The 24,180-nt window shown below is 29.6% G+C and overlaps 2 protein-coding genes, 2 long non-coding RNA genes and 1 pseudogene across 5 annotated transcripts; 3 read left to right on the forward strand and 2 right to left on the reverse strand.

The window, feature by feature from the left end:
- Positions 1–289: 289 nt before the first annotated feature.
- Positions 290–6,163, reverse strand: LOC118648155. The gene is made up of 2 exons (XR_004965181.1): positions 5,832–6,163; positions 290–724 (listed from the first exon to the last, which is right to left on the reverse strand). It is a non-coding gene; the product is annotated as an uncharacterized LOC118648155 (long non-coding RNA).
- On the forward strand, positions 2,570–5,878 carry LOC118648156. Its single transcript, XR_004965182.1, has 2 exons — positions 2,570–4,150; positions 4,418–5,878. It is a non-coding gene; the product is annotated as an uncharacterized LOC118648156 (long non-coding RNA).
- Positions 6,164–12,182: 6,019 nt separating the features above from the next.
- On the reverse strand, positions 12,183–16,091 carry LOC118648153. The gene is made up of 4 exons (XM_036294453.1): positions 15,833–16,091; positions 15,371–15,569; positions 15,077–15,235; positions 12,183–14,693 (listed from the first exon to the last, which is right to left on the reverse strand). Exons 2-4 carry the CDS (start codon positions 15,564–15,566, stop codon positions 12,319–12,321), a joined length of 2,730 nt encoding a protein of 909 aa, XP_036150346.1. The 5' UTR covers positions 15,567–15,569; positions 15,833–16,091; the 3' UTR covers positions 12,183–12,318.
- Positions 16,092–16,214: 123 nt separating this feature from the next.
- On the forward strand, positions 16,215–21,719 carry LOC118648154. 2 transcript variants are annotated; one of them, XM_036294454.1, is made up of 7 exons: positions 16,215–16,841; positions 17,188–17,321; positions 17,413–17,511; positions 18,165–18,373; positions 18,464–18,564; positions 19,223–19,429; positions 21,562–21,719. In XM_036294454.1, the coding sequence occupies exons 1-4, from the start codon at positions 16,670–16,672 to the stop codon at positions 18,273–18,275; spliced, it is 516 nt and encodes a 171-aa protein (XP_036150347.1). In that variant the 5' UTR covers positions 16,215–16,669; the 3' UTR covers positions 18,276–18,373; positions 18,464–18,564; positions 19,223–19,429; positions 21,562–21,719. The 2 variants fall into 2 exon arrangements, with proteins under 2 accessions (XP_036150347.1, XP_036150348.1); XM_036294455.1 differs by lacking the exon at positions 21,562–21,719 and having other exon boundaries at positions 16,219–16,579; positions 16,664–16,841; positions 19,223–19,351.
- Positions 18,538–23,413, forward strand: LOC118648152 (annotated as a pseudogene).
- Positions 23,414–24,180: the final 767 nt, after the last annotated feature.

The following is a 24,180-nucleotide window of genomic DNA, read 5'->3' on the forward strand; positions in this document are numbered from 1 at the left end:
ATCTAAAATTGTAACAAAATATTTACGCTGCATAAGTCATTATAAATCAATTCATTGTTTTCTTTGTAGTTGGCTCTAAAACCAAAATTCAGGTATTTACAACTAACATTTTTGTTGTTAATTTTAAAAAATAAAATAATAAAAAATAAAGAGAGTAAAAGAAAATAATAAACTTGTAATATAATACTTAAATTTCTATAACTTTTAGATAATAATATACAACTAAAACGTTCTTAAATACCAGCTATCTAGTTTTCAAAATTGAAAAATTTGCAGTTTTTAAATTTAATTCTCTTTTTTTCCTAAACAACAATAAAAGATTGCTCGAAATGGCTCGCGAGCAGATACGAATAAAATCTATACCAAAAATACTTCTAATTCGCGAATATTTCTAATTCATTTCTGAGCACATCTTTATCCAAACTCTTCAAAGAAAGATATACTAGGATTGTTCAAAAAGTAATGCCCCACATTTTTCTACTAAAAATTTATTCAACATAAATAAAATTCATTATATTTACAAGCTATTCAAAGTGGGCATTAACACAGAATATTTTGTATATTTTGTTCCAGACACTAAATAGAGAAAAATATTTATGACAAAATTAAACTATAGTTTCGGAAACTATTTCTCTAATATAGATTTGATCGTTATTCACTACATTCCCATATATTTTGGACATTCTCCTTTTGTAAATACTCAAATTTTTGGCCTTGGAATCAGCTGCAAGAAAAAACGAATAAAAATTTTAAATTATAACAGGATATGCAATAAAAACTTTAATTTGGGCAGTTTTATATAAATAATGTTTAAATAAGTAAATGAATCCAAATTAACCTTATCATAAATAATTTTATTTATTAGAGTTGCGTTAATATATGTAAAAAAAATTAGTATAATTTGTAATGTTATTTTCTTGTCAAATTTGCAAACGCAATTTTACAAGAGCAGAGAGTTAAGAGAGTCAAGAGAAAATAAAAACGTGTGTGTGTGTGTGTGTATGTTTATAATTTTTAACTGATAAGAGAATTACATTTAAATTTTACAGATAATTTAAACATAATAATAGAATAATTAATAAAATTAAAAAAATTTTAATATTTTGAGATTTGATACATTCAATTATCATTATTTCTCTTCAAAGTATACATAGGCTGCGTTTGGGGAATGCACTATTTGCATAATTGTCATCTAACACTGTTCGAACAAGTGGTTTTTGGTGCTATGAAAGCGATAATGATGTCACGGCCGAAGTAACATGATGTCATTATTGACGCTATTTTGCGCTATCTTTTCCAAGGTAGAACAGCAGATGCTAACAACGCTAATTAGTACTCTTTGATGCATCTTTTCAAATGATTTAAACAATTATTATATCAGAGTCAAAGATTATATTTGAATAAAAAAAACTTAATAAACCAAGAAACAAATAAAGAAAATGTACTAAGAAAATGTAAAACAGATCAAAATTTATCTTTATATTAAGAGGATGCTAAACTGCCCATCAAACTTGATTGAGGTCGATAATGCAGAGTCATTATTTATCCTTGTTCATGAAAAAATTTGCTTTAAAATACAAGTTATATAGCTTATACTTACAAATAAATGGTGTCTCGCAGTTTGGAATAGAAGGAATAAGACTATATATGTCAAATTACGTTTACAAGCCGTAAAAAAACATATTTATGTGATCAAAAATTTTATTCATTTAAGCGCTTCTATTTTTAAAATATCTTTTTTGTACGGCTTGTAATCGTAATTTGACGATTATAATCTTATTCCTCAATCTATTCCGAACCCGGGAACACCATTCATTTGTACGTATAAGCTACATAACTTGTATTTTGAAGCAAATATTTTTATGAACAAATAAACTTTAAAAAATTTTTTGCATTTTTGTTCTTTATCTAATCGTCCCCGGGTTCATTTGTGTACGTACTTTAAAAGTGTAAAAGAATTATCAATTCTGTAAATTCAATTCGAAATTAAGTGATAAATACAGAATGTCGGTAAAACACACGGCTTTAGCATCCTCTTAAGGGGATCCTGGAGTGCCTTTGAAATTTGATCGAGGTCGATAATGTAGAGTCATTCGTGCACATCATTAATGAGATTTTATACGTATTTCTTGTATAGATTTAGAAATCCTTTTCCAGAATTAAAGTACACATATTAATATTAATCTATGAATTGAATTTTATATTGAGAACGAAAAAAATTTTTCTCATATTGCTTTACTTATCGACTTTTTACGTGTACATAACCTAAATTTTCGTTTTTTTATTTTCTAATTTGCGAAATGCGAATCTTTTTCTAGGATTCTAATCTTATTTTAATTGCACGATATTATGAGTTTTTTCTAGGGAGCGACGTGATTATTTTATACATATAAACTGTAGATTTTTCGTATAAAGCAAATATTATCGTTAGGTGATTAATAAATAACAATTTTTTTTTATTTATCAGAACAAATCGTACGTCGCCCCCTTCATTTTTGTGCGTACTTTAATCCTGTAAAAGAATTTTGCATTCTGTTATTCCAATTCGAAAATCCAAGTTCCCAAAAAATGTCGGTAACTCTGTCACTCCCGAATCCCCTTAATCGACGCAAATTATATAATAAGTAACTTCTTACTATAAACAATTCAAAATTTCTATTGTGTACCCGGCCATGTATATCCATGATATACTCAACTTTGAAGATAAATAAAAACAAATAATTTATTATTATTTAAGATGTAACTTAATTTGTTTATTTCTTTATTTAAGCCACTTCTTCATTTTTAATTTTGTAGTTATGAAATTTTCCTTTTACGTCAACCATTCTAGGACAGTCTGTTTCACTTTGTCATCAGTGCTGAAATGGTGACCTTTGAGGAACTCCTTCAAGAATCCAAACAAGTGGCAATCACTCGAAAAGAAGTTCCTTGGAAGTCACCATTTCAGCACTGATAACAAAGTGAAGCAGGCTGTCCTAGATGGTTCAGACAAAGCTTTCTAATGCCAAAGCTTTCCAGGCATTAGTTAAACACGGGAAATTGTATAAATGTAGCAAGAAAATATGTCGAAAAATAAATGCAGTTTCCACTCCTTGATATTTGTTCTTTTATTTTATAAACTCAAAAGTCCCGGTTTGACTTGAATAATTTTTGTATTTTAATAAAAAACACGAAATAAACTATAAATAAAATAGACGTTTCGGTCTGCTATCAGATCATTTTCAATATTTGAGAGAATGATTATAATAAATACACATTTGTGATTAGAATACAAAAATTAAAAAATTAAACACAAGTTACAATATAATACAAAAAATAAAATCATGTAAAAAGTGAGAGTTTGCCATAAAGCAGTTAGACGTTATTATACATAAAGGTCAATTTTTTATAAGTGTTTGATTTGTAAAATATTTTAAAGTACCAAATTATATTATGCAGATTTCATTTCTAATAATTTCTACCAAATAAACTTTTTTATATGCTTTAATACAAATCATGAAGAAATAGGTAATCTATTGTACATATGCATTTGCAGCATGTTATTAGCGATAATATATCATGAGAAGGAAGAAAAAAATTGATTAGATTGAAATAATTGCAACAGTTCATAGTTTAGATGAATTCTTATTACAGATTACACTCTTCATATAAATTTGACAGGGAGCATACCAAAATCTTAGGTAATAAATCTATTATACCTTTCTATTATAAACATCTCATCTCTGAAATGTTGCATATAAAAGACAGAAAAAAAATTAAATAAAGTGACATAGATTTGCTACTAGATATATATCTACAAATTTTTATTATATAAATAATTGAGCATACTCTTTCTGTCTCAAGGCCTTAATCCCTACTCCTTTTCTTCCCTTTCCCCTTATAAGTTTATATTTGCTGCTTTCCATTTACATCAAAACTCAGATAATTCTCACTTGTAATGTCATAACTCAGTTAAATGCATGTTCCTTTTGCATTCTCACAAGTGAGATTCAACTGAGTTTTTTGCTACAATCTGAGCAATTTCAAGACCATGTGCTTTACTGAGTCTTGCATACTCACTTTAGAAGTAAGCTTAATAATAACATCGAGGGTGGTCCTCCTACGATGCCCACTTTGGCACTCAGACCGAGTCCATTGTGCCTCATTGGAAGTAAGGTTATATATTGAGATAATTTTGTCATTAAAATAAACGTGATCACTTGCATGTTTCTTTAAATCACTGAGTAATGACGTCACTATACGAGTATAAAATACTCACATTACTGAGTGACTCAGTCTCACTTTGATAAATGGAAAGCAGCAATTATTTAATTAGAATTGTCTGTATAATATCACTCTAATCTAGCTTAATATATCTCTAATCTAATAAACTGTTATAGTTACTTATTATTTTAATCAAGTTTTCTCTTTCTTCTAGCTCATGATATACTACTTCAAACATGTATGTACACTATATTAGCTACTTCACAATTTGTAATAAAAACATAAAAATTTTATTTATTAGAGATAACATCTGCAAAATACAATATGACACTTAAAAATATTTTATAAATCAGATTATAAAAAATTGATCCTTGCGTGCAATAATACCAAATTGTCTATTGTTTCTAAGTTTTTTATTAAAATACATAAATTACACTGTGTGTCTCATATTAATTTTTCGCTTCATTATTTCTTTGTTTTATAAATTTTTTTCTAACACTTTAAATGAAAATTCGGTAATTGTTCAGTTTAGGGAGCCTGTTCTTAAAAATCGATAAAATTATACTCATTCAACGCGTTTTTGCATGAAATGAAAGAATCTGGCAGAAAAAAGCGTCGCTCTGCCTCAATAAGCGAAATATTAATCGTTAAAGTTTTTTTTGTGAGTTTAAAGTGTCACATCCGTTAATGAATATCTGACACTTATAACTGTCATGCAGGTACTCCTGTATTTTAAATTGGGTGTGTTCTGTGAGATCGTTCTAGATAATTCTGCCGGTTTTCACTACAAACTCATATATAACTTTTAAGGTGCTTAATTCCTCCTTTCTCAGTCAGCTCCACACGTTATTCGGTGTGCTCGCTCCAACACTGTTAAGACGTTCAGTAAGATTCATATCCATTCACAATCGTTAAAGTTTTTTTTTGTTTTGGAGGTTTAATGTGTCTGATCTGCTACAGATATATGACACGTATGACTCTTATCTCAAACTCTTTCACTGGTTTTACTACACTGACTGTTATGTAGATATGTGTATGTTATGTGTCGTATATATGTAGATGGGTCAGTACGAATGAGTGTATGTTTATGTGTATGTGTTTGTCCGCATTGTAATGAGCTCGGGTCCGCGTAGGTTTGCTATGCCCAAATGACAGTGCGGTACGGTCACCCCTGCGCGAAATCGTTAAAGTTGACTACTCACCAGGTTAGAATACCTGTCGTTTTGCGTGGAAAGTCGCAAACCCATGTGCACCCATGTGCTACAGGGAAATAGAGAATGCTTTGCACGCACGCGCGCGCGCGCACACGCACACACACACACCGGACGGGGGGGTGCAAGGGGAGCCTTCGGCCCCCCTCCCGCACTCACCCCGGCCAAGTCGCTAACCCATGTAGACTTTGCTTGCAATGTATAGGTTGCTCCATGATATGACAGGTATTCTAACCTGGGTGAGTAGTCCTTTAACGATTAATATTTCGCTAAATGAGGCAGAGCGACGCTTTTTTCTGCCAGATTCATTCATTTCGTGCAAAAACCCGTCGAATGCGCATAATTTTATCGATTTTAAAGAACAGGCCCTCTAACTGAACAATTACCCAATGATTATTTATGTAACGTTTAATTTACATGTCTATTTTCTTCTTCTTCAGAGGCCCGAATGGATTTCTGCCCCTCCCGGGACGAAGTACCACGCTTTAATTAATCACTAAATCCGCTGAAATTGGGCTGTTGCGGATTTAACTTCGTAGGTTATATGTCTATTTTTTACAGGCCTGTGCTCGCGGTTTAGGAGTGGGGGTATAGGCATACATGGGTGCGTTCAGATTCCTCACCCGAATGTCCTCAGATGTAAAGACCTATAGGCTTAGTTTACATCGTCAAAACCTTAGTACGCGTATTAAGTTTGGTGCGCACCAAAGCCTTAGTACGGGCGCGTTTACATCGAATGTACTAAGCATGTACTGTGAAAAATATAATACAAATTTAATTCATGTTGATGTCTCCTACTAAGACATTTTTACACCGGTTTTTAGATTTTAGCACTAAGGTTATGCTCAATTGCTAAATTCTCTCTAAAATGCGTTTTATGCGTTTACATCGACATTTGTATCACTTGGTACGCGTATCAGTTTAGTACGATACTCCTACTTGATACACTCGTACCAAATTGATCCGGCAGCGTTTACATCGTGCGTACTAAATATTTAGTACGAATTTGATACGAATATGGTACCTGATACGCGTATCAAATGCACGATGTAAACTAAGCCATAGACCTAGGCCGGTATTCATAGTCGGATCTTATATTTAAGATCATCTTAAGTACTGTCTTAAGATGCCATCAACCAATCACAGACCGGTATTCATAGTCAAATCTTATTTCAAGATCGTCTTAAGCAATGTCTTAAGATGCTAATACGACTCTGTGATTGGCTGATGGCATCTTAAGACAGTACTTAAGATGATCTTAAATATAAGATCCGACTATGAATACCGGCCACAGAGCCGTATTAGCATCTTAAGACATTGCTTGAGACGATCTTGAAATAAGATTTGACTATGAATACCGGCCCTAGTTTACACCGAGCACTTGGTACGCGTATCAAATAGTAAATAACTAGTGAATGTGTTTAATCATTGGCTGATCAGCTTAAATTCACTACTTGATACGCGTACCAAGTGCTCGGTGTAAACTAGTAAATAATCAAAGATGCGCCAATAGCCCCCCACCATGACTGCTATCCACCATCTTGTACCCATACGGAGACTCGATGGGGGCTGGGGCTGGGGGCTGGTAAAGGATGCGTTCGGAGAGACACTATTAGCGCTATCAACATCAGTTTATCCTTTTTCTACTTTTAATGAGTAATGAAGATGGACTGATGCTGGTAGCGCTAATGGCGTCTCCCCGAACGCACCCAAAGATCTATAATCAAAGGGTACGTTCGGGGAGACACTATTACCGCTACAAACGCTAACGCTATCTGAACTGTTCGTGGAGCCAATAGCGCGATAGTGATAGCGAGTTCCATGAACAGGGGCTCGATTCTTGAATTCATTCGCAAGAGAAACGTATTCGCAAATTCTGTTCTTACAGAAAAGTTAGAAATTTATTGGATATCGTATGGCTTTTAACCAATAAACTTACAACTTTCTGTTAGAGCGAGTATTTGCGTATACGTTTCTCTTGCGAATGACTTCAAGAATCGGGCCCCAGCTATAGCATAGCAAACGCAGTTGCGCAGTTGGTTAGCCACTGCCAGCAATATTAACAAAATGTTTATATATATATATATATTAATAATTATTTATGTTAACTATGTTACTTATATTTATTATAATTTATTTCTAAATATATATAATATATATAATACTTATTTATTTATATTTATTTTATATTAAATATTTTAATAATAATAAAATGATTATTAAACAATTAAATTTTTCAATGGAAATTGAAATTATTGAAGTTCACAAAATAAAAATTATTAAAGTTATTTACGATCTTATTAAATAAAGTTTTTAATTTTTAAATAAATTAAATAATAATTAATAAGTCCTATATATTACTCTTTCCCAGGTAGCAAGCCCACGTCATTTTGACGTCCCAAAATGGTCATATCTGGTCATATGTCGTCAAAATGACCATTTTTTTACATGACCTAAAATTGACGTCATGATGACGTCATATCGAAGTCATATTTCAGTCATGATCTGACGATTATTTTCCCAGACAGCACGCATCCAAAATCGAAACATAAAGACGTCATTAAGACGTATTTTAGACACGGTCTAAAGCGGTGTCTATACAATGAGATTTAAGGCGTAAGGCATAAGCATATTATATAAGCATATTATATTCAACTTTAAGAGAACTTTTTTAAGAAAACATTTAGATATCTTAGAAATGATGTCAAAATGACCAAATTAACCATTTGAACGCTTCAAAGTATTAGTGCTAAATAGATCGCAATTTCCATCAAATTATTAAGGTTATGGAAAAAGTTAAATTTAACAATGAAATTAATAAGTAAATAAGTTAATGCTATTTATTTTTAATATGTTTTGCAAAATTTAATTGCTTTTATAAAAAATAATATAATTGCGTCAGTTTATCACATGCAGGGCCCCTATTCTTGAATTCATTCGCAAGAAAACGTATGCGCAAATACCCGCTCTAACAGAAAAGTTGCAAGTTTATTGGTTGAAAGCCATACGATAGCCAATAAATTTTTAACTTTTCTGTAAGAACAGAATTTGCGAATACGTTTCTCTTGCGAATGAATTCAAGAATAGGGGCCCAGGTATATGTAAACAATAACAAGTACCCATATCGATGATTCAAACTGGCGTAGCAGATAGAGTACAAGGTTCGTCATCCTAAGGTCCCAGGTTCAAAATCTACCAGCGGAAAGTAAGAATAAAATAAAATAATATAATTTAAATTTAATTAATTAATAAAAATTTGCCCCAATTTAGTATGTATTGTTGATAAAAATAATTAAAAAAAAAATGAAATTTTAATTTTATTTTTTTATCTTTAGTTGCAGTTTATTAAAGATATCCGATTTAAGAAATTTTTTAGATATTAATTTTATGATATCTTTCTGTTCTCAAAAAATGACGCATTGGTTAACATTCTGACATTATATGTTATCTTTTAGAAGTCTCTTTATGTTATCATTTTCAGAAACAGGATATCTTTCAGAGATCTTTTTGACAACATATTGTTCACGTCATTCCATGACGTCAAAATACGGTACATTTCATGACGTCAGGAATTTATGACATTCGACCGTCATTTTAACGTCATAAAGGCGTCATTTCGTGACGTCAAGAATAGTCAGTAAATGACCATTTTGGGACGTCAAAATGACGTGAGCTTGCTACCTGGGTTAATTAAAATTATTTTATATGTAATAAAATAGAATAATTTAAACAATTTCCTATAAATTTTTATTTTGTTCTATTTTTCTATCTCAATTCAAAATCAAATTAATTAATTAATTTATATTTATTTTACATAATATTATATGTTTGAAGCTTTATGCTTAATATAATTTTTTAATGTAAATTTATGTTCTTTTGCACTATGTCGTATCCCAGGCAACCAGCTGACGTCGAAATGACGTGAATATAACGTCAGTTTTTGACCCGTTCGACGTCAGTTTTTGACCCGTTCGACGTCAGTTTATGACGTCAAATTGACGTAATGACGACGTGAGTTTGTCTCGTCAAAAATGACGTCAGGTTAATGATGTTTACTTACGTCATTTTTATGACTATCCCAGGTAGTAAAAATCGCCGTTATTTTGACATTTTAGAAAATATTCGAGCACACGTCCTATATATGCAGTATACTTGCATTGTGAAAATATCGAAATAACATAATTATAATGTAAAAAAAAAATTTACGTTGTTTCCCAACAAGCATCGTTATACTGGGGGATTGCCTAACTTCCGCGGTCACCCATCCAACTCTGAACCGCCGTCGACGTTGCTTGACTTCGAACATCGTACGCAACCTAGCACTTCGTGATGATCCATGAACACTTGATGCTCATGAATACATATTTGTTATAGATCAGTTATCAGTTCAATAGTTGTTAGAAACATGAAACTTGTAGTAACTTGACGTCTGAAAATGTACGAAATATTTACGCATAATACATAAATATACACAATTTTTTAACAAAACCGTGTTCTATACCCGTGTAATAACCCCTGATGGAAATATTTTATTGAAAATCTTTTTCAATTGACCCATTTCATTGAAATTTATTAAATTCATTAAAATTTATTAAAACTCATGTATAAAATTCATTAAAATTCATTAAAACTCATTTAATTCATTAAAATTTTATAAAATTCATTAAATTTACTTTAGTGTTATTTAACAAAAAAATAAATTATATAAATTTTAATGAATGTTAAATAAACCTTAATAAATTTTAATTAATTTTAATTAAATTTAACGAATCTTACTGAATTTTAGTGAAAAGGGGTCAATTGAAAGAAATTTTCAGTAAAAATTTTAGTAATATAATATTTTCATCAGGGACGTCATTTAAATAACGTCATTATGACGTCTTATTTACTTTTTCCAACTGACGTCACTCCAAAGACCAATACCCTGCTAAAAACGACCAATTAAAACCAATTAGTACCGCATTTAAATTCGTAAATTTCACTCGTTATCAATGCGGATTTAGTTGGTTAAATCGGACGCCCGATTGAACTTCAATCGGTTTCAATATCAAGTGAATTGGGATTGGATTCTATATGGTACTTCCGGATTAATTTTAATCGGGTGTTATTGGATTAAATTGTTGAGTTGATCCTGAATTGCATTGAATATGGTCTTTCCGAATTGACTTCAACTGGGCGCTATTGGTTTTGACTGGACAAGTATTTTCAACATTTTGAATTGGACTGAATGTGATATTTCCGAATTTAGTTCAATCGGGCGCTATGGGTTTTGATTTTTAGATTATATGCACAGTCTTGACTTGGATTGAATCTGGTATTTCCGAATTGATTTCAACTGGGCGCTATTGGTTTTGACTAAACAAGTATTTTCAGCCTTCTGAATTGGACTGAATGTGATATTTCCGAATTTAGTTCAATCGGCCACTATCGGTTTTATTTTTTAAATTATATGCACAATCTTGACTTGGATTGAGTATGACATTTCCGAATTGACTTCAATCGAGTGATATTGGTTTGGATTGTACACATAATTCCAAAATTTTGAATTGGATTGAATGGGGTATTTCCGAATGTAGTTTAACCGGACACTATCGGTTTTGTTTGTTAAATTGTGCTTAAATTTTAATTGGATTAAATACGGTATTTTCGAAATAACTTCAATCAGACGCTGTCGGTTTTAATTGTTAGAAATATTTTTACTTTTTACAATTTTGAATTGGATTGAATGTGGTTTTTACAATTTAATTTTAATCTAACGCTATTTGTTTCAATTGTACAATTCTACCTCCATTAAAATTGTATTTTTATGTTACCTTTATTTAGATGCTGTTAGTAGTTTAATAAACTTTATGTTTCTTTAAAATTATAATTTAAATAAAATTATTGAATTACTCATAAACTTTTTTAATAAAAATTTGTAGATTAAGAAAACATTAATATATATTTTGTACTACGTAATAGAAAATCAGAAAAAAATAGAAATAATAAAGACTTAAAATACATTTATAAGTTTTTATAAGTTAAAAAGTAATATAAATGCTTTTACTTTTTAACATATTTTAAATATATATTCTATTTGATAACATTCTTTTTTCATAAAATTTTCAAAGAAATTATTATTTTTATTGTAAGATAGTATAGAATTTTAGTGCAAGATATAACACTCACGACAAGATTTTGTCAGTCTTTATTTTAAAGTAATGTATTTATCAAGCTTATAAAAATGATGATTTAATAAACGTTATGTGAAACCATTATAGCTACGTCAGTGGTATAAGAAAAAATAATTTTATTATAATAATTAGCAAATAAAATATTCAGTATATATATTCAGTACATACAAATAACATATTCAGTAATGTAATGTATCTAATGTTCATAAAATACATAAATCTGGAAGAAAAGCTACTTTTTAAAGCAAAAAATTATTTTTGAAAATTTGCATAACCAGGTTCTTCTTGGGTTTAATAATAAAATTATTTATATTTATTAAACGAGTAAATAGTTTTGGATAAAAATTTGTAGATTATAAACGTTAGAATATTTTTTAAATTTACATTAAGTTTAGAAGCTTTAAAACATAATATAATTACAGAAAATTATAAATATTTTAATATCAAGTGGGTCTCTCAGATGCCACCGCGGTAGATTAAAACATTTTAGGTCTCACTTCTTACATTATTGTAAAATATACGTATAAGAGACTAATGAACAAAAAATATAAAAAGAAAACTTTATTTTATAAATAAATACAATAATCATGTGTAATAATGTTACATAATAATTACAATATTGTATATTTTATGTATAATATACATTATTTATACATATTTCATAATGTAATTAACATTTAATATTACATATTGTACAGTTAAACATATTTTAAACAGTTTTGGGAAACATATCATTGTATTTCAAAAGTATTTGGTAATTTGCATAAAAATTCAAGATTATTAATGTTTACAGAAATTATTTTTGAAAGTACATCTGTAATAGGAACAATTTTATAATTTTGAAAATCTTCGGTTCTAATTTTTTTTATGTGCGTTACAATAAAAGGATCTTCTGAAAATGTAACAATTTTTGAAAGTGCAAGATAGCATTTGTTTTCTTTTTCTATAATATCTATTATCCGACCAAAATGTCCTGATTTTAATTGTATCATTGTATCATTAGTACGTTTTACTTTTGTATATTTTATACTATGGAAAACTTTACCGTTATAAATACATTTTTTAAATACACGGCAATATTGTCCATCAATTTTCTTGGAGTAGCTTGCTCCCGTAAAAACAACATCTTCACCACAATAAAAATAAGTTGACAAATTTTTATGCCTAAATATATCAGTACAATAATTTTTAATAATATTTGACGAGTAATTAACATTTCCTGTTTTGAAATGTAATTGTTGTAAGTGTTTCCTCGCTATTTGCTGATCCATCTTGTTAGGACCATTTATCAATTGCTTTAATTGAAAAATATTTCCTTCAAACGGAAAAGTCGAATTGTTCCAAAGAGGACCAGTTTGCCTAACTGATTGTACAACATGCAATAAAATATGAACATTAAATGTCATACTTTCAACTCCGTAATAAACCTGATAATAACCAACAAACTTTAGGGCGTCATATTCGCATTGTACTAATTCTTCTTCGGTGATTGTTGTTTTTAATAAAGTGTACAAAATTCTGACGAGTAATGAATAATGTTTAAGAGCTGTATCATGAAGGATATCTTCCAAACATGGTAGACTGTAGACTAATATCCATGTTTTCACTTCAGCACCTTTTAACTTTTCTTTTCGTGATCGTGGAAGTCGATGTATATCCTGGGTAGGTGTAATAGATAACAGACGTTTTTCAATAGCTTTGACATCCGCATTACGTAATTTAAACATTGATTGTGATTTTGGGCATGTCCACTTATTGTATAACTGCTGCTCAATACCAAAAAGGATAGTATGTAAATAGTCAAAAGAAAAGGACCACACGATATCTATACATGGAATTTGAATTAAAGCAGTATTTCCTTTTACTCCTCTCTCTTGACGTTTATTTGATAAAGTAACAGTTTTTATATCCTTTAAATGACTTTCATGAGATCTTAATTCGGGATCGATATCTCGTAAAGGATATCTAATACCTGAAACTTCTTTAACATAACATCCTGGATGGTAACACCAGCTACAACCATAATACCCATTAAATTGCATTCTATTTTGCAAGATTGGTCGACATACAGAGTCTACACAGTAAGCTAATGGACAAAATTTTACAATAATCGATTCATTTTTTAAATTAGTTACTTCGATACCATTTTCATACAATAATTTTGCTTCATCGATAAAGGTAGAAAAAAATAATTGAGCTATGTCACTTGTAGGTTCTTTTGTACAAGTTAGTATTCCACATAGTAGAATTTGTTTAAATCTACTGATAGGTGATACAAAATTTGGTTGTACTGAAAGTGGATAAAAGCCTCGTTTTCCACTGTTTGTCAGTGGTGCACCATCGGTACTTATATTATAAGTTAAGTAACAGGTATTTCTATTGTTAATTTTGTTGTATAATTTACTGTCATTAACATCTCTCATAATCTTTGTGCTATCAACGTTACACTGATTTACTGTCACTGAGTTAATAAAATTAAAAATTTCTTGTTTAATGTAGGGAGATTCAAATAACATTTTTAACTGATATGTTAAATTAATAGACGTAAAATAGTTTGTAGATTTTAACGTTATTTTATTATTTGTATCACATTTTGAACATGTTTTTATATAATTCTTAAAATTTAATTTTGATATTGAATATAAAATTTCTTTGTTGCAAGAATTACAATAATAATGATAATTTATTTTATCGTCTGGTGGGTCAAATCTTTGTTGTAATCTATACTTTGAAATATTTATATCTTTGAACTCGGGTCCTGCAATTAATTTTATTAACTCAATCAGTTTTTGTCTTCCTAAATCTGACAGTCTAAATCGAATTGAGAATCCCATTATCAAAGTCATTATGTCACGAATAGTTAAATTAGTTTTCTCAAACATTATAGTATTATCATCAAATGACCCATTAGTCTCGTCGTCACTGATATTCGCATCATAATCATCACTATCAAATTCATTGTTATCAGAATCATAGCCATTTGAACTACTCTCACTCATATGTTTGTCATCATCTTCACTATTGTCTTCTACACTGCTGGCATCTTCATTTTCTTTGTCCTCGTCTTCATTGTTTATATGAATAATTTCATTATACTCAAATGTATCTATAACGCAATAAATGCCTTGATTATACATTATTGATTCTGACAATAATCGAAATGAGTACCTTACTAGTAGAAAATAGGCGTCCATAGAAACTATTGGAATGTCTTTGTGGAAGACTACATTATTAGATAATACTATATAGACTAGGGTAGAACTTAATTGGTTAAACTAGCTATATATAATATTAGATCTACGTGGATGCCTCGATAATGAAAATAAAGTTTCTATAGGTTAGAAGATTTTTTAAATAAAGTAGATATAATAAACTTTTCATTTTACAAATCTTTGAAAAATCTAAGTTACAGGATTTCTACTTCAAACTGTGCGAAATATAAATTCTTTATTTTAAAAACTGTAAATCAGGGCCACAGCGTGTACATACCTTCAATATTTAAGTCAGGTTTATATTCTGGAGAGCGAATCGCTGTGGAATTATTACTACTAGCTTCATTATTATTCATTCTCATGTCACAATTATTCTCACTTCTAATACAACAATCACGGTTCTGCTCATTATTCAAGTTAGAAAAATTACTGCTTTCTAAAAAAATTAGTAATAAAAATTACTTATTTTATACATTACTCTCCATATTAAACTGTTTTTTTTACAATAATGTCGACGGTTCAATATTTTAATGTTACATTATTTTGACATATATATTAGAATATTTTTTACCTGGCACAAAAGCTAATTGATGTTCATAACTCGTAAAAGAATCCCACTTTGATCTAGTAACCCAAGATAAATTATCTCTGAAGTGAGTCTCATAATCTTTATACAATCCTGTTTTGTAACGTCGTTTTACTTTTTTGGGAACTGCATTATTTATATCATTATCAGAATTAGAATCACATGATGACGAATCACTCATTATCTGAAAACATATTTAGCAATAATAAAATTCAAATTATGTACATATATAGTTATTTTATTTTTATTTCTTTTAATCAAAATATAGCTGGAGTATTAATTATGTATTAATTATTAGTTATAATATATTTTTTATATAAAAAGAATTATAAAATGTAATTATTATGTGTACATAATACATTATGCACTTAAAATTTTATGTTATACACTTTATTATTTTACTTTAATTACAAAAAATATGGGTTGATTTTATTAAAATATACTTACCCGATAATGTATAATATATAATATATACTTTACTTTTTCAATCAGGCTCACTTTCACATATATTTATAAAAAAGTAATTGTTTCATTTAGATCCCGCACCTCAAATATCGATGTAATTATGCGTATTTGACGCGATTTTGCTTAAAACGAATAAATCTGACAAGAATAAGCGTGCATCAGAAAAGCGATCGAGATACTAATCGTTATTAAAGTTGACGAATTAAGGTTAAGAAATCTGTCATACCGAAAAAGCGACGGAACACTATGCGCACGCTCTGTAGTCCCATACGCATGCTCTATGATCACGTGATGTGCTCGTGGCCGCGGCCATGATAGTGAACATTTGCAGAAAGGATCGAGTGGCGGCCGGGACACGTAAAGGCTATTCTACAATTGCGTAAGCGTGATCGTAAGTGGTTGTAAGAGTGTGTAAGGCGTCGTTGTAAAGCGGTACTTCCGGTTGTAGAGCGTGTTGTGGAAGATGGTTGAATTTCATCTTTCACGACTACAACAGATGTGAACGTAAGAGCCAACCAATCAGAGTGCTGTTCACGTCATCATGCCGCACACCGCCATAATTTACTGCACTCTGATCGGTTGCTGTAATCAAGTTTACAACGTATCTTTACTCTATTGTAGATTGATCCGTTGTAAAACATTTATGACTACTACTACTCCTACTCCTACAACCTTACGCTTACGCAATTGTAGAATAGCCTTAATACGCAGTATTCACATATTTGCAAGGTACACGATTATAAACACGTGTGGTGACGCTTTTGTACTTGTATTTAGTAGAAACATTTAGATAAAAATTATTTCTTTGTTTAGATAAAAATGTACGCTTATATAAAATTGTTATCTGGGAAAAATAAAGACAAAAAAAAAATTATTCCCACATCTTGCATCAAGAATTTTAAACCAGAGTCACACAAGAAAATTTTAAAGTATCAAGTGGAAGAAACAGTAGGCGAAGAACCGTATGTAGCAACGATTTTGTTACTATCAGGTATATATATAATAAATATTACAACTTTTATTCGATTTTGGTTACGTTCCGTTTCACGCATGATGCGTATGATGCATCGTTCATCCTCGTTTATCGTACGTTAGATAAACAACAAAGATGAACAATATATCATGCGTATCATGCGTGAAACGGAACGTAATAGGCTGCACGTTCCGTTTCACGCATAATGCGCATAATGCGTCTTTCATCTTTATTTAACATCAGATAAACAACAAAGATGAACAATGCATTATGCGCATTATGCGTGAAACGGAACGCAGCCATAGCCTTTGCCTGGTTTTGTTCTTTGTTTTTATATATACATGTTGCTTGTGTTATATATTAGATTCAAATGAAGAACTTAAAGAAATAATTAGAACAAAAAGTGTTCGTGCTTCACCATCGTATTTGCTTGTGACAGCTTCGGATAAATCTGACAACGAGGGAAAAAAACAGTTAAAGCGTTCAAAAACTTTTCAAGTTAGTCGTGTCCTATATATCACAAATTTTCTGTTAGATTTCTGTTTAAAAATATTGTACAAATTATTTATTATATATTTTTCATCAATAGATGAATCGTCAGTTAAAAGAACAAGAGGAACTAGTCTGTAATAAATTATCAAAGTTTAAGAGTGATTTATTGCCAATAAACGTTACATTAAAAGATAAGGTAAATGAGTGAATTCATATAGTATAACTATAATAAATAGAAAACAAAAAATGAGATAACTTAGTAATTATAGCCAAGGAATAAGTAAATGAATAGTCAACAAACTATTTGTGTTGTAAATCACAGTCTTACAACATTTCGACCACAGAATTTGATCCTTCTAAAGTGAATTAATCCATTATCAAAATAAATTATTCGCAGGATAACGACTGTTTACAAGCTCGTGCCAACAAATTCATAAAAGTTGTGTCTCATACTGTCAATAACGAACAAGTGTATAAATAATTACATTACAAAGCAGTCAAATCAGTATATATTTTGAAAAGATGTTACAGACGTGATTTAAAAGTGTCAAGCATGGATAAAGGCGGCAGAAAGATTTTTTATGCATTGATTTGTTGTTATTGACAATGAGACGCAACAACCATTATGAATTCGTTGGCACGAGTTTATGAACAGTTGTTTGTCCTGCGAATAATTTATCTTTGTAATAGATTAATTCACTTGAGAAAGACCAAATCCTATGTTCAAAATGTTATGAGACTGTGATTTACAATAAAATAGTGTCAGTTTGTCGATCAATCTACTCATTCCTTGGTTATAATAGAAAAGTTAAGCTTCTGTACAAAATTTAAGTTTTAAATATTTTATAGGAAAATTTAGATTTGTCAAACATTACTGATACACCGCCATCACCCAAAAAATATAGAGTAACAGAAGATTTAGCACAAACAAAAATAAATTCATGCAAGATGACAATCTAGTCAAAGCACTAACCAAAGAAACAAACACGAGAAACGAAAAGGAGAAGTGTGGTAATGAGTCCCCAAAAAAACAGTTAAAGCATTCAAAAACTTTTCAGGTTAGTCGTGTCCTATATATCACAAATTTTCTGTTAGTTTCTGTTTAAAAATATTGTATAAATTATTTATTATATATTTTTCATCAATAGATGAATTGTCAATTAAAGAACAAGAGGAACTAGTCTGTAATAAATTATCAAACTTTAAGAGTGATTTATTGCCAATGAACGCAGTTACATTAAAAGATAAGGTAAATGAGTGAATTCATATAGTATTGTATAACTATAATAAATAGAAAACAAAAAAAGAGATAACTTAGTAATTATAGCCGAGGAATAAGTAAATGAATAGTCAACAAACTATTTGTGTTGTGAATCACAGTCTTACAACATTTCGACCATAGAATTTGATCCTTCTAAAGTGAATTAATCCATTATCAAGATAAATTATTCGCAGGATAACGACTGTTTACAAACTCGTGCCAACAAATTCATAAAAGTTGTGTCTCATACTGTCAATAACGAACAAGTGTATAAATGATTACATTACAAAGCAGTCAAGTCAGTAAATATTTTGAAAAGATGTTACAGACGTGATTTAAAAGTGTTAAGCATGGATAAAGGCGGCAGAAAGATTTTTTATGCATTAATTTGTTTGTTATTGACAATGAGACGCAACAACCTTTATGAATTCGTTGGCACGAGTTTATGAACAGTTGTTGTCCTGCGAATAATTTATCTTTCTAATGGATTAATTCACTTGAGAAAGACCAAATCCTATGTTCAAAATGTTATGAGACTGTGATTTACAATAAAATAGTGTCAGTTTGTCGATCAATCTACTCATTCCTTGGCTATAATAGAAAAGTTAAGCTTCTGTACAAAATTTAAGTTTTAAATATTTTATAGGAAAATTTAGATTTGTCAAACATTACTGATACACCGCCATCACCCAAAAAATATAGAGTAACAGAAGATTTAGCACAAACAAAAAATAAATTCATGCAAGATGACAATCTAGTCAAAGCACTAACCGAAGAAACAAACACGAGAAACGAAAAGGAGAAGTGTGATAATGAGTCCCAAAAGCTGAGCAGATCTAAAGTTATTCCAAAGGTAAAAATGATCAAATATATTTTTTATAATTTGTACACACGCGGTCAGAATGAATGCCTGGTCATATGAAGTTAGCTGCGTTCCGAGATTTATATAGTGCATGTAACGCATTCTATACAGAAACCGCGTGTGGACATATATATTTGTTGCAGTTATAGTACTTATATAATTATTATAGTAATAGCTAATCTTTTTTGTGACATTTTACATAAACATATAATTAAATTTATGCAAAAATTTTTGTGAAATTAAAGAAACATTTTCGTTTCTTTGTCTAATAATAATAAATTTTTATTGTTTAACTAGCTGTGTCCGGCCACGCGTTGCTGTGACTCAGTCTTTTTTTTGTTTGTTTAGATTTAGTGCACATTTGTATTATTGTTTTTCGCGCGCTCGCGTATTAGATTGAAACATTTTTTGTTAACCCTTTCTTTTCTTTATTTGTTTGTTTATATTCAATTATATTTGTATAGTATTTTAGTTTCGCTTTAATTTCCAGGATTCAATCATTCACTTGTATTGCAAATATTCGTTGCTTCCGTCCTTCTATATTTCCTCACGTATGCTTCTCCGGCCTTCTGCGCTTCTTGCTTCTTTCTTCGGGATCGGGGGGGGGGGGGTTGTTTCCCGATTCAAACTTTAAATTAACAGTAAATTCTGCCTCTTGGTAAGCAATTTCTTCAGAAATTCATTTTCTTTTCTTTATGTTTTTTAAATTTTCGTGCTCTCCTTCTCAATATCTTGACTATCAATATCTAACCTTTTTTTTTAATATTTTGTTTATCTTTTTTTTTAACTCTTTAAAGTACCTATTCCCACATAACACTCATAACTTGCACACACTCTCTTCCTTCAACATACTTCTATGGGCATTAATCTCACTTTATTTTTATATTAATACGCTCCACAAATACAATAATATTAGAAGTTTCTTTTTATTTAAAATTATTTCTTATTTTTCTTTTTATTATTTTCCTTTGATCAGTTTTCCTTGGAAGCGTTTTTTGGCTTCCAGATTTTTTTGTTGAGGGAAGTTTACTATCTTCTTTTCTTCTGCGTTTTTTTCATATTCCATTTGTGCTCTAATTAATACCTCATTCATCCCATCCTCCAACTCTATATTAAGATTATATTTTATAAATTTAGTATTAAATAATTAATTTTTTCTTTTCGGAAATAACTTGACATTTTAGTAATAAATTTTGGAATTATTTTACCTTTTTTTTTATATATTTTAATATTATTTTAAAATGAGAGACTTTTATTTTATTAAATAATCCTTTTTTTAATAGTCGCACTATTTCCTTTACCTTCAAGTTGTAATTTGTTTAAATCTTCAGATCTTTTTATTTCTTCTTTACTTGCTTTATCCAGATTAACTTCTTCTAACAAAACAAATGTATTTTTTGTAAATTACCTTTTTTAACGTAAATTAATCTTTTAGTTTATTTTATTGTTATTAACTAAAATAGTTTCCAAACTTATGCTCAATTTTCTAACTTTTAACTTCAAATTTTAAACACCTTTTTAAATGGCGTTTCTGTGCTTTTTTGGGCCATTCTAAAAACGTGTTTATTTAGAAACATTTTTATTTTATTAACTAATCTTTTTATTTCATCGATTTCTATATTTGGGGACGCACTATCTTTTTTTTCTGTCGCTTAGGGATTTATTTAAATCTTCTGTTTTCTTATTTCTCTTTTACTTGGATTTTCCTGTATTTTTTCTTCTATAAAAACAATTTACTTTTAAATTAATTTATTATAATATTAATTTTTAATTTAAATTAACTCAATTCGTGAGAAGGTTGGAGTGAGTGTATGTTTCCTTGTCTCTCTTCGTTGGAATCTGCGTGTGTTTGAGCGTGTACGTCTTCGTTTACGTTGGCCTATGCGTATACGTGTGCTTATACGATAACTATATTAAAATAGAATACTCATTTTTTTTATTTTTTGAGGAACGTTATTTTGTACGTGTTTGCGTTGGCATATACCTATGCGAGTACGTTACCTTTTAAACCTTTTAAACTTTTAAACCTTTAATAAAATAATTAAATAAAGGTTTTTAAAAAGAATGTAATTATTAATAAAAATTATTAAATAAAAATTTATATAGATTATTTATTTTTATAGATAACATGTATTAGTAAGGTTCATTCGCTCACAGAATGTAAAGAAGCTTTCGAAAAATTAATAAAGAAAATTCTAAGTTACGAACAGAAGGGGATGAATTAATAAATGAAAACAAAAAATTAAAGAGCTCCAGAAAGGAACTAAAAAAGCAAATAGAAGAAAAAGAATCGGAAATAAAAAAACTTCGTGAATTAAATGACGGTTTGCAAATTAGTTTCATTCAAAAACTAAGGAGTCTACTAAGGAGTATGAATGTAAATACTTTTTCTCGTACTTTTTATTTAAAACAAATTTATATGTATGTATGTATGTATATGAATTAGTGTTCCCCTTTTTTTCTTATCTTTCTCATTTAAGGACTTTTTACATATAAGGTTCCAAAATGCTGTGTATGCGCCAAGCTACTGTTATACTTGTGTAATCAATTTACTTTCTTAGGGTAAAGTCCCATGGAGCGAATTATGCGGAAGCGAAACAAGCGGATCACCAATCACGAGACCATTTCGACGCAATCTTTGAAAGAATTCTATCAGAATGATCCGTGATTGGCGATCCGCTCGTTCCGTATCCGCGTAATCCGCTACATGGGACTTCACCCTTACTGTCTGGATATGAGTGTCCTCTCTTGTCTGAAGCACACACGGCACTTGGCACCTTATGTAGAAATCGTCTTACGATATTTTACAATATTTAAAATACTTTTTTTAAAGAATATTAAAAAATTCATTTAGAGCAACTACATTTTTTAAAAATATAAGAAATCCATAATACCTGAAAATAAAATACTTTGTTTTTTTTTAGCTAAGTTAGAGCAACTTTCAAACTCAAGAGAACGGTTAGATTACTCTCAGAATTATCCAGCAATTGGAATTTTGCGTACTTCAGACGATTTCCGAAGGGTAAATAATTTTTGCGCTTTCTTGGTAGAAAATTAACTAGATCACAAGGTAGATGTGTCTAACTTCTAACGTATACAAAATTTTTATTTTTATTGAGATACCCTGTAAAGTTTAGATCTAGCTAAGTTTAATCTAATTTATCTAGTCTAGTTTTATCTAGTCTTTCACAAAAGCCCTGATAGCTTATACACAGGCGCGTAGAAAATTTTCTACCAGGGATTATTTTCTCCAATTTTATTAATAAATTATTAAAGACCTTATTTATAAATTTTCTATAGTATATATTAGGTACACATTGGTAGAAACCAGTGGGTCACTGAAAAACAGTACAGTAATTTACTAATAATTCAAAAACACCCAGTCAATGTGCTAGTAATATATTAACGCTAGTTTTCAGTATTGAAGAATTAACGACTAGCACAAAAACTGGATATGAAAGTAATAAGAAACTAAGTAAATTACGTGACTTAAATAAAGAAACGAAGAGATTGGGTAAATTAAAATGCCCAAAATTGGACGAAATAAAATACGGTGCTTGTGAAGGTATAAAAATGTAATAAGAAGTTTTATTTGTAATTTTGAGTTGTCATAAATAACATGTAGCTTTGATTTCCAGATTATTATATATATTGGATTGAAACATATTATAAACCAAATAAAGAAGGAAAACATTGTTTTGTCAGATATGTTGAAAATTTGATATTTTTGCGGGAAGAAAAATTGCAGAAATGAAAAGACCAGAGAGAAAAACATCAAAATTAAAATCACGAAAACTTGTGGAAACTGAATCAGATGATGGAAAAAACTCGAATGAAAAGCATTCTGATTCTGATAATGAAGTAATTTGTGAAGCTGAAATTAATCAGTATAAAATACATTCCGCTAATAAGACTGAAAAACCCTCAACGGAAATTGAAACAAATGACAAACCAAATGAATATGATACTAGAAAAGGAGTAAATAAAACTACTAAGGAGACTACTAAGGAGACTACTAAGGAGACTACTTCTACTAATGAGACAGGTATGGAAACAGTTTTTGTTGACTCAGAGCATTTGGATCTTGACGATAAAGAATTAAGTTACTAAATCTAAAAAAACCTTACAGATGATGCAATAAGTGATACCAATTTTGATTGGACTCCAACTAATTCATCGGCTTCAGATGTTGAGGACATCTGAATCAAGTCTTAGAGAGAATAGTTTAGATGACGTTTTAAGTTTAACAAATACTTTAAATTTGTTACTGAATAAAAGTTTTTTATCAGTGTTTATGTTTAAAAATATTTTTTGACGTTTTAAAATTTATTAAACTTATTGTAATGACAATTATACATTATTATAGTATATAGTAGTTTTTATTATATAGCACTTTTATAGTATTATACATATTGTATAAAAAAATTTTTTGGATTTTATAATAAATAACCACAATTATAATTAAATCAGCTTTAACCCTTCCGTTGACACATTTAATTTTTAAATCAGGTTTGTCATGAGGTGTTTAGTACCCCAGCCCTAACTTAGTTTAGACAGCTATAACTCGATCACGAACCAAACAATGAATCCATACCAAAAAAATCAAGAGCAAATGTTGAAGTGTATTTAATATAATTTGTTCTTTAAAAAAATTTAATAATAGTATTTATAAAAAATTCTATAAATTGTTAATATAAAAAAAATTTTAAAATATCGAAAATAAAAATATAAAAAACCAAACC

Source organism: Monomorium pharaonis, unplaced genomic scaffold (genome assembly GCF_013373865.1).
Source record: "Monomorium pharaonis isolate MP-MQ-018 unplaced genomic scaffold, ASM1337386v2 scaffold_245, whole genome shotgun sequence".
In the NCBI taxonomy this organism is placed as follows: Eukaryota; Metazoa; Arthropoda; class Insecta; order Hymenoptera; family Formicidae; genus Monomorium; species Monomorium pharaonis.